The sequence below is a fragment of the Tupaia chinensis genome, unplaced genomic scaffold, assembly GCF_000334495.1.
Source record: "Tupaia chinensis unplaced genomic scaffold, TupChi_1.0 Scaffold000129_1, whole genome shotgun sequence".
Taxonomy (NCBI): Eukaryota; Metazoa; Chordata; class Mammalia; order Scandentia; family Tupaiidae; genus Tupaia; species Tupaia belangeri.
Window position 1 is genome coordinate 46,957 of NW_006159598.1, and position 11,568 is coordinate 58,524.

The 11,568-nt window shown below is 52.6% G+C and overlaps 1 protein-coding gene across 2 annotated transcripts in view; it reads left to right on the forward strand.

Annotated features, from left to right (window-relative positions):
• Nucleotides 1-10,553: 10,553 nt before the first annotated feature.
• POLD1 (DNA polymerase delta 1, catalytic subunit) overlaps nt 10,554-11,568 on the forward strand; it is a gene marked incomplete in the record, with an annotated part of 24,702 nt that continues 23,687 nt past the window's right edge. For both annotated transcript variants that reach the window (XM_027770348.1, XM_027770347.1), the window contains 2 exon segments: nt 10,554-10,787; nt 11,070-11,180. In XM_027770348.1, coding sequence (XP_027626149.1) covers nt 10,583-10,787; nt 11,070-11,180 — 316 coding nt within the window.

An 11,568-nucleotide genomic window follows, 5' to 3' on the forward strand; every position in this document is an offset into this window, starting at 1 on the left:
AAAATCCCGGGGGGCGCGGGGGGGCCGGGGGGGGCGGGCCCGCGGGCACAGGCAGCCCTCTGCGCGCGAAGTGTGTGTGGAGCGCCGTGGGCCAGCTGCCGTGGAGCAGAGGCTGCGGCGCGAGCGAGGCGGGCGGGGGCTGGGCCCTGCGGCGCGAGCGAGGCGGGCAGGGCCTGGTCAGGGGAGGACAGCGGCCGGCGGGGAGTAGCAGTAAGGGAAAAGCGACACCTGCGGGCGGCGACGTGTTCTCTGAAGTGGACTGTAACACGCTGCGCGGTCGACGGTGGAGACCGAGGGGCCGCGTTTAGCTGGACCGAGCAGGAGTGGGCCTGTCTGGGGCGCAGATGTTTGCGATGAGAAGCGGGCGTTGTAAGGAAGACCGGCAGAGACCCTCAAGTCCAAGAGCCCCGAGAGAGAAAGGAGCTTGGCCCGGTCGCAGTTGGAGCCGAGGGAACAGGAGAGAAACACAGATGAGGGGGAGACGTGCTGGGGACCAGATCCTGCAGGGCCAGGAAAACCCTGCCGTGAGTTTGGCTGCTTTACTAGGTTGGTGGATAGCCTCGGGAGGGTTTGAGGATGCCAGCTGTTTGATCGCTTGCGTTTTGGCCGCTGAGCGAGACTGGATGGGAGCAGGAGCAGGAGGGGAGGGAGGAGGCCAGTTAGGTGTAAGGAGCAGCTCACCCCAGGGTGCAGGTGGAGCCAGCAGACCTGGCTGATTCCCTGGGCCTGAGTGCGGCGATGGGGAGAGCCCAGGATGACTCCTGGGGCTGTGGTTTGAACGACATGCTGGATGGAGAAGGCCAGGAGAGATGCAGGTTTGGGGGCAGCTCCTGAAGGCCGGACTTGGAGGGAGATGTGAGTGGGCTGGGCTTAGAGGGGTACACAGAGCTGGCTGATGATGTAGGTGCATGAGCCTCAGCTTCACTACTACCCCTCCTCCCTGCACTACCCCGGCCAGGCCTCTCCTGACCCTTCAGAGCTTCTTCACTCAGGGCCTTGCCATGCCTTCTCCTCTTCGTTTGGCTGCTCTTGTGCAGGCCCTTGGCTTGGTTGGGGGAAGAACAGGAGATCCCAGAACAGGCTATCCTGAGCAATAGAAGAACCTGGAGGCTCAGGGAAGACGCACTTGAGTTGGTGACACCCAAAGGGAGCCTGGAATATCCTGAAATGGCCTGTGTTCCAAGGCACTGAGCTGGGTGATGAGGGGGACCCTGAGAAGTCAGACCCTGCCCTGCCATCTAGGGATCCCTGACAGGTGAGGAAGGTACACACAGGCACAGCCAGTTCGAGCAGCTGTCAGATGCCCAGGGGAGGCATGAGACAGAAACATGGACGTGTGAACAGAGTGAACAGTTAAACCTGTAATTCTGTAGCCGGCCCTCGGCTATAGCGGGCTATTCTGGCGAGCTGGCAATGAACCACCAGATGCACCCTCCTAAGTCTGTGCTCCAGGCGTAAGGTGGGATGGAGAGCCCCGCCATGAGGCGTGCTGGCTGACAGCCAGCAGTGGGGCTCTGGCCAATCTGCCTGCGTTTGAACCCTGGCTCTGTCCCACTGGGCTTGCCGTGCTGCCTTGGGCAGGTGGCATCGCCCCTCTGGGCTACAGTGCCAGCTATAGTGAAGTGGGTAGTAGCATCGTCTTCCTCGGAGGCTTTGTAAGGATTCTCTCGATTCCTTTATTCATTCTTCATTCAGAAAACATTTTTGGACACCTACTCTGTCCCACACTCTTCTCGGTACACAGAGTGGGAAGCAAAAGACAAAGTCTCCGCTCTCGTGGGGCTGTCCTGGTAGCAGGAACAGACAGTAACGAAGAGAAACTAGCAGTAACCTAGCAGTGCTGCTCAGGCGGCAGCAGAAGTCCTGGGGGTCTTGTTTTTCCTTTGTTAGGTTTTTGCTATAGGGTGTATGTGCTTGCCAGAGAGAGAGAGAGAGAGAGAGAGAGAGAAACCATCCTCTCAATGGCCGTGCATGGAGATTTTGGATGCACACACACCTGGCGTGATTCTCAAGCCTCTGGGCCCGGGACCTGAACTGTGGTCGGCTATGTGGAAATCAGCTTCTGCACCACCACACCACCTGCTGGCCCCTCCTGAGGGTCTGTTTACAGGACCGCTGGCTGAACCACACCCCCAGGTCTGATTCAGTGGCGCTCTCCCTGCCAGCTCCCAGGAACTTCATGCCGCTGGCCAAGGACCCACTCTGAGCACTGAGAATGGGCGCAGCGCACCAGATGGCGCTAAGTGCTTTCGAGGAAAAGGAGGCAGCACAGCGGGGTCAGACTGGCGCGGACGTAAAATGCAATACTCTGCTAGGCCAATGCTCTACTGGGCCGACTCGCTTAGGAAGGTTTCAGGTTCGCAGCCGAGGCCTCCCTGATTATGTCAGGCACGTGCATGTGCCCATGATCTGGGCTGGCAGAGACTGGAGTGATCATGGTGTCAAGATGCTGTCGTGGGGACCAACAAGTAGCGTGGCGGCTAAGGGCGCTGGAGTCCCATGTGGCCGACCGCGGTTTCAGTCCCGGAACTGGCTACTTGTTTTCTCATTTTCTCTCTCTCCCTGTCTCTGGTCAAATTAAGATAAACAAAGGAAAATAAAATAATTCTTTTTTTTTTTTTTTTCTTTGAGAGGTTTTTCACTATAGGGCGTGTGCGCTCACCAGACAGACAGAGAAAGACATAGAGGCAGAAAGCGAGAAATCACCTCCCAGGGGGATGGTCACGCCGCAATCCCTTCTCCTCCATTCTCCTCTTGGGATCTTGGGCACCCACGCACACGCGCCCGGCGTGAGTTTTAAGCCACTGGGTCCAAGACGTGAACCGCGGTCGACTATGTGGGAGTCCAGCGACACAGCCATTACGCCAACTGCTGGTTCCCGAATAAAATAATTCTTTAAAAATAAAAAGATGCTGTTGGGGTGCTGACTCACTGTCTCTCACTTACCAAATAAATGAATAAACTTAAAAATAATAGGAAAAAGGAAAGGGGCTAGAGAGAGCTAGAAACTGGTGGCAGCATTACAGGTTTTTAAATTTTTCTTTTCAAAAGTTTTCATTTCTGGGACCAGCAGGTGATGTGCTGGTTAAGATGCTAGTTTCCCACGTGGCTGACCCAGTACAAGTCCTGGACTTGGTGACTTTCTCACTTTCCGTCTTGTTCTCTTTCTGTCTGGTGAGCATATGTGCCCTATAGTAAATTTTAAAATAATCATAAGTAGAATTAGGTATATAATTTTAAAAACATTATTAAATGTTATTTGTTCATTATTTTAATTTGACTGGAGAGAGATACAGAGAGAGAGGGAGGGGAAATGAGAAAGCAAGGCACCAGGTCTGACACTTGAACCATGGTCAGCCACATGGGAATGTCCAGCACCTTAACCACCGTACCACCTGCTGGCCCCAAAGATATATATTTCAAAGAATTATTTATTTATATTTATTATTATTTTTTAATCTGACCAGAGAGAGAAAGCAATCTGCCAGGTCTGAGACTCCAACTGTGGTTGGCCATGTGGGAATCCAGTGCCTTTAACCAGAATGCCATCTGCTGGCCCCCAAACACATAATTTGTATTTTGGAGAGGTTTTTTTTTTTTTGGACCTTGTCTATATATGCAGTATATACATAATGAAGAATAATTGTAATTATTAACCATGACCTAAGATATAACACAGTGCAGTCAACAAATGCCTATTGTTCATCATTTATAGACACCTTCCCTGCTCCCCAGAGGTTTTTGCTATGGGGCGTGCACTCACCAGAGACAAAGAGAAAGAAAGTGAGAAATCATCCCCCAGGGGGGATGGCCGTGCCGCAATCCCTTCTCCATTCTCCTCTCGGGATCTTGGGCATGCACACACGGACACCCAGCGTGAGTTTAAACCACCAGGTCCGGGATTCAAACCATGGTCGACTACATGGTAGTCCAGCGACGTAGCCACTACGCTAACTGCTAGTCCTAAATATATACTTTTTAAAGGAAAAAGCTTTTTTTTTTTTTTAACAGATTTTTACTATAGGGCACATGCACTCACTGGAGAGACAGAAGTGAGAAATCACTGCCCAGAGGGAATGGCCATGCCACAATCCCTTCTCTATTTTCCTCTCAGGATTTTGGGCATGCATTCACATTCGCTTGGTGTGAGTTTTAAAGGCACTGGGTTCAGGACTCAAACCACCGTCGGCTACATGGGAGTCCAGTGAAATAACCATTACGCCATCTTCTGGTCCCTATTATTATGTATTTTTCTTCTTTTTTTGAGAGGTTTTTGCTATAGGGCATGTGTTCTTACCAGAGAAACAGAGACAGAAAGTGAGAAATCACCCCCCCGGCAGGATGACCACACCGCAGTCCCTTCTCCATTTTCTCGGGATCTAGGGTACTCACGCACATGCACCTGGTGTGAGTTTAAGCCTCCAGGTCCAGGACTTGAACCATGGTCGACTACATGGGAGTCCAGTGATATAGTCATTACACCAACTACTGGTCCCCTGTGTTTTTAATTTGACTAGAGAGAGAGGGAAAGTGAGAAAGTAAGCTGCGAGGTCCAGGACTTGAACTGCTGTCAGCCATATGGAAGTCCAGCACCTTAACCACCACACCATCTGCTGGTCTCTATTTTTATTTAAGTTTTTGCCATAGGGCACGTGTGCTTGCCAGAGAGAGACAGTGAGAGAGGAAGTAAGTAATCATGGGGCGGGGGGGTGACCACAGGGCAGTCTCTTCTGTTTTCCTGGCATGGTTTTGGGCATGCACACACATGCACTCTGATTTTTTGTTTCTTTTTTTTTTGGAGAGATTTTTGCTATAGGGCGTGTGTGCTCACCAGACAGACAGAGAGAGACATAGAGACAGAAAGCAAGAAATCACCCCCCAGGGGGGATGGGCACGCCGCAATCCCTTCTCCATTCTCCATTCTCCTCTCAGGATCTTGGGCACGCACGCACACGCGCCCGGTGTGAGTTTTAAGCCACTGGGTCCCGGACGCGAACTGCGGTCGACTACATGGGAGTCCAGCGACATAGCCATTACGCTAACTGCTGGTTCCCTGATTTTTTGTTTCTTTTTGCTATAGTGCACATGTGCTTGTTGGACAGACAGACACACAGAAAGTGAGAAATCATGCCCCGCCTGCCTGGGGGAATGGCCATGTCACGTTCGCTTTTCCTCCATTCTCCTGGGTTTTTGGACATGTGTACACACGTGCCTGGTGTTAGGGCTGTGAGCAGCATTGAGACCAGTGGCAAGAGTTGAGGGGACGAGGGCCAGAAGGGCCCGTGGGCCCTGGTGAAGCTTTTGCTAAAGTGACAAGGAATTGGACAGCCTCTGACAGGGAAAGTGCCCTAGGCTGACATCTGCAGGATCTCTGGCTGCCCGTGGGGAGCACACAGGGAGGGTGAAGGGAGGCCTGCTAGGCTCCTCGTCCGTTGGTTTCTCTAATGCCCTCTCTGTGCCAGGCACTGGTGCGGGCTCCTGGGACACTTGGACACTTCAGCGAGCTGGGCTGATGTTGGCCGTCACTCAGCTCAGTCCAGCAGGGGGAGACAGACACACAGCAATGCCCGAAACGCAAGTCCTCCCAGAGTTCTCGGGAAATGGGCACTGTGAAGAACCTACGTAGACTTCAAGTTTTTTGCACTGAAATAAATCTGTACTATTTTTCTGTAGGACCTGTGTGTTTGCGGGAGGGAGAAAGAAAGTGAGAAATCCCCCCCACCCCAGGGAGGTTGTTCACACCGCCATCCCTTCTCCATTCTCCTCTCAGGATTTTGGGGAGACGCACACACACACACACACACACACACGCCCAGCATGATTTTCAAGCCTCCAGGTCTGGGACTTGAGCTGCGGTCAGCCATGTGGGACTCGCTACCTTTACCTCCACACCACCGACTGGCCCCCCAGTTTTGTTTCTTTTGTCCAGGACCCAGTCTGGGCCCACAGATTGCACGCTGTTCTCCTGGCAGCTTTTCCTTTTTCTGTCTTGACACTGACCATTTTAAAGATTCCAGGCCAGTAGTTGCCACCCTGCTTTTGGGGTTTCATTGTTCCCTAATGACTAGAGTTAGGGTGGATTTTTTTTTCTGCCCATGCCCCTTTTTTTTTGGTTAAGTTTTCTCTAGAGAGCACGTGCCCTTCCCCCCAGAGAGAGGGAAAATGTGACATTATCCCTGGAGGGGGGGGAAGCCACTAGCAAGCTCTTCTCCATTCACCTCTTAGAATTTTGGGCAGGCACATGTGCTCAGTGTGATTTGCTTATTTTCTTTTTTCTTCCCCCCCCCCCATACATTGTGTGTGCTCAGCAGAGAAGGGACAGTGAGGGGAAATGTGAGAAATCATTCCCTGGGGGGATGGCCATGCCACAGTCCCTTCATACCCTTCTCAGGATTTGGGGTGTGCAAGCACATGTGCCTAGCATGATTTTCAAGCCTCTAGATCTGGGCCTTGAACCACAATCAGTCATGTGGGAGTACAGCACCTTAACCACCATGCCACCTGCTCACCCATCCTCCCCCCTCCCTTTTTTTTTAAAATAATTGTTTTTATTGAACTTTATTTATTTATTTATTTTATTTGACCAGAGAGGGACAAAGCATGAGAGAAAGTGAGGAAGCAAGCTGCCAAGACCAGGACTTGAACCTCAGTCACCCATGTGGGAGTCCAGCATCTCAACCACCATACCACCTGTTGCCCCCCTCCCCCTTTTAATACAAAGATAAACCATAAGTACACCAGTGCACACCTTGCTTGATCTACAAAACAATGCCTCTTTGAGGGCCTTCCAGGTGGGCACGGAGAGCTTCCTCATTCCTTTGTATAGCTGTGTAGTACTCCAGTGAGCCACTTGGCCACCGAGTTAAACAGTCCCCTGGGGAGAACATTTAGGTGGTTTCCAGCCTCGTGACTTCATACAGGGGTGCCGGAAATTACCTTGTAAGTGAGTCTTCCCCCTGAGAGCCTCGGCAGCTGAGTCCTAGCCACGGAGCTGCAGGTTTGAAACGGAGTGCGATTGGCTGGGGCTTGGCACGCAGTTGGATGTACAGTCCCTTTCTGCCAGCCCCCCGGGTCCCCTCTGCCCTTCCCAGCCAGCCTCACACCCCAGAAGTAGGTCCTGACCCAGTTCTAGCATCGTGTGATTGTAGCTTTACGTAAGCGGCGGCGTGCGGTGTATACTCCGTTCTACTGAGGTCAAATTAACCACTTTGAACAGTTCAGTGACATTTTCAAGTTTCTTTCTTTTGTGAGCAGGAGAGCGAGAAAGCACCCCAACAGGGCTTCTACGTTGTGATCCCTCCCGGCCTTGGCCGGCTCCCGAAGCCGCTCGCACCGCCGTTCTCAGGGAGGGCTCAGACGCCCACCCAGAGCCTTCCCACGCGGGTTGGCCTCACCCGCTGTGCGTTATCACTGCCCCGCGGCCCGGCCCTGTCGGCACTAGTGTGTACAGTTGTGTCCTCTAGCCCCATTCCTGCTGCGTTCCCATCCCAGTCACTCACATTCTTTCAACATGGGCTTTTTGTGTGTCTGGCTTCATTTGCGCCGCATGCCAACATATGAAACTTTTAAAAAATTTGTTTTGGGGCCACAGGTAGCATGGTAGTTAAGTCACTGGTCTCCCACATGGCTGGACACGGTTTGAGTCCTGGACCCAGCAGTTTGCTTTCTCACTTTCTTCCTCTGGTCACATTAGAAAATAGTAATAAGGGGCCGGCAGGTAGCGTGGTTAAGGGTGTGGACTCCCACATGGCCGATCGTGGATCGGGTCCCAGACCTGGTGGCTTTCTCACATTCCTTCTTTCTCTCACTCTTTCTGGTCAAATGGGAATAAATAAATGAAGTTAAGTAAGATAATTCTCTAAAAAAGAAAAATAAGAAGAAAGAATAGTAATAAGTTAGGGACCAGCAGATGACATGGTGGTTAAGGGTGCTGGACTCCCACACGACTGACTGTGGTTTGAGTCCTGGACCTGGTGCCTTGCTTTCTCACTGCCCACCCCCCCCCATTCTGTCTCTGTCCCTCTCTGGTCAGATTAAAATAAATAAATAAAATTAAATAAAAAAAATAAGTTAAATTTAAAAATTTGGGGCATGGGGGCCAGCAGGTGGTGTGGTGGTTAAAGGGGCTTGACACCACACCCACATGGCCGACTGTGTTTCAAGTCCCAGACTTGGCGGCTTGCTTTCTCACTTTCTCTCACCCTCTCTAGTCTAATTAAAACACATAAATAAATAAAGCTAAATAAAATAATTATTTTTAAAGAATTATTATCTTTTCAGTTTTAGAGGGATTTTGCTATAGGGCGCATGTGCTCGCCAGACTGAGAGAGACAGGAAGTGAGAATCGTCCCCAAGTGGGTGACCATGCCATGGTCCCTTCTCCATTTTTCTCTCAAGATCTTGGACACTAACTCACCTGCTCCTGGTGTGAGTTTTAAGCCCCTGGGTCTGTGACTCAAACTGCAGTCGACTATGTGGGAGTCCAGTGATGTAACCATTAGGCCATCTGCTGGTCCCAAAGTTAAATGAAAATTTCATAGTTAAAAAAAAAACCTGTTTCTTACATGAGAGAAAGAACAAGAGCATCCCCAATAGGGTCCTCCTGCCGTGATTCACCCCATCCTCAGCTGGTCAGGATCATAGGCACTCGTGCCCATTGTGTGTACAGAGACCTCAGGACGTGAACCCACGACCTTCCCATGTGACCAGCATCAGAGCCCTGCAGTACTGCTGCCCCAGCACAGATGGCACTGACTTCTTTTCTTAAAGTTTTTTTTTTTTTTCCAATTTATTTTTTAATTGCCAGAGGACATGGTGCTTGCCAGAGGAGAGGGAGAAAGTACCCCACGATGGGCCCTGGTCGTGCTGCAGTTCATTCCCTCCAGCTCTCCGTCCTGTTGGGATTTGGGCGCTACACATACCTCGCTTGCTTTACCGGCTGCCAGGGCTGGAGTATGGACCCTAGTTGGCCTTGTGGGATCTGACTGCCTTAACCACCATCCCATAGAGCCGGCCTGTATGTTTCCTTAATTACAACCTATAAAGACTTATTTTATGGGCCAGCAGGTGGCATGGCGGTTGAGGTCGCTGGATTCCCACATGGCCGATTGTAGTTTGAGTCCTGGACCTGGCGACTTGCTCTCTTCCTTTCCCTTTCTGTCTCTCTTTGGTCAAATTAAAAAATAATAACAATGGAGTTAAATTAATTTTTAAAAAAGACTTATTTTACGTATATGTTTGACAAGCTATGTTGAGACTTCAAAAAGTGTGTGGAAAGATAAAATTATTTTGCTACACAACATATTGAAGCCATGCATGGTCCTCATAATACACATTTTCAGGGAACGTTTCCGAGACCCCTCTGACAGGTGGCCATTGCGTTTCGTGTTTGGTTTTGTTTGCTTCAGTGGATCCTGGGTGGGAATGCAGTGGGTTACTAGCAATATAATGGGCATCTGGGTTACCCTGGGGGAGCGCCCCTGAGATCCTCCTGGAGATGAGGTTAAATGTCCGAATCTGATCTTTGGCTGTGTGTGTCTGAGAAAACGGGGTTCTCGAGAGCTACCTGCTGAAGTATGCGGGGTAAGGGGTGGGGTCTGCAGTGGGTCTCAGTGTTTGGGGAGAAGAAATATGGACGCCATGCTTTGTGTGCATGAGGGAAGCAGGGTGCCAGCCTTCCTCCGACAGTCAGAGACTCTCGGGGACCCGTATTCTCAGTTCTCTGAGCTTGACATTATTTTAGAGGTTTTTGCCTTAGGACCCGGGTGCACCCAGCATGAGTCTGAAGCCACCAGGTTCAAGACTCAGCCCATGGTCGGCCAGGTGGGAGGCCAGTGACGTAACCACCACGCCCACAGCTGGCCTCACAACTTGCAATTGTTTAAAAATATAATATGTAGGTTTTTTGGTTTGTTCGTTTTTGCCATAGAGCATGTGCATATCCCAGAGAGATGGGATGGAGGGTGAGAAGTCAGCCCCGAGGGGGGATGGCCACGCCTAATCTCTTCTCCTCCAGTCTCTTGGGATTTGGAGCATGTACATGCACTTGGCATGATTTCAGGCTGCCGTGTCCAGGGTTCAACCATGGTCGACCATGTGAGAATGCAGGGCCTTAACCACCTCGTGCCACCAGGTGTTTTTTGTTGTTGTTGTTGTTGTTTTTTTAACATAATGAGAAGTCTCTGAGGTGTTTAAGCAGGGAAGAGACCTGGTCAGATCCGTGTTTCAGGTCCCTGCCTGGCGCCTGAAGCTGGTGCTCCCCAGCTGTGACTGAATGGAGCCCGGGCACTGCGGAGGGGGACTAGGCCCAGGGCCTGGGGCTTATTGGCAGTGGAGGAATGTGCTCAGGGCCGAGTCTGATGGGGAGATGGGGTGGGGCAGGTGGAGGTCGGTGAGGACACGTGAACAGGGAGATGTGGGGGCTCGTGCATGTGGGAGTAAACGGGAGCCCCTGCGGGGCCAGCCCCGGTAGCCTACAGGGCAGAGCTGTGCTGCACTCAGGCACGGTGGCGCCCAGGAGGCTGTGGGGGAGCAGGGAAGAGGCGCCTGTCAGACTCCAGCAAACCCCACCTTGCTCAGCAGGATGGACGGCAAGCGGAGGCCGGGTCCAGGGCCTGGGGTGCCCCCGAAGCGGGCCCGAGGTGGGGGCCTCTGGGATGAGGACGAGACACCTCGGCCATCCCAGTTCGAAGAGGAGCTGGCGCTGATGGAGGAGATGGAGGCCGAGCACAGGCTGCAGGAACAGGAGGAGGAGGAGCTGCAGGCGGCCCTGGAGGGGGCTGTGGACGGTGAGGCCGGGGTGGGTGCCCCTGCAGCGCTCCACCCACCCGACTGAGTCACTCCCGAAGCTGACCTGTAACCCCACTCTGGCCCACTTGAGTCCTATAAAAGGCTACCCTTTGACCCCATGGCAGTATGTGGCGTCTGTTATCCGCAGCTTCCTGCCTGACCCAGACCAGCTCCCACACCTGCTTTCCTCTCGTAAAGTGGGCGTCACCTGGGAAGCGTGGGCTGGGGAGGACAGGCGACTCCTGAGGGAGGACCGTGACCATGTACCCCAACCCCCCCAGGGCAGTTCCGCTCAGCCATAGATTCCCGCTGGGTTCGGCCCACCCCACCCTCCTTGGACCCCCAGACGGAGCCCCTAATCTTCCAGCAGTTGGAGATCGACCATTATGTGGGTGAGTTTGGGGACAGAGGCAAGGGGGGTACGAGACTCCGGAGACTTGGCCAGGTCAACCACTTCCTCTGACCCCAGGGACCAGGAGTGTGAGCAGGAGGAACAGGGCTAGGGGTGCCCAGGAAGGTTTTCTGGAGGAGAGGGCCCCTTCCAGCTGAGGCCTGAGGCAGGAAGAGCTGGCTTCTAGCAGAGGGGAGAGGAATCCATCCATCCCTTTACCCAGTTAGACTGGAGCTGCCAAGCGTCTACACCGAGCCTGGCCCTGTGGCAGGAGACAAAGCCCTGGCTCTCAGAGGAGAGACAGAAGGACAGGAAAGCAAACGTCAGTGGCCGCGAGGATCCAGTAGTGGAGGGGGGGGGCCGCCCGGCACCGAGGGCCGGGGGGCCCC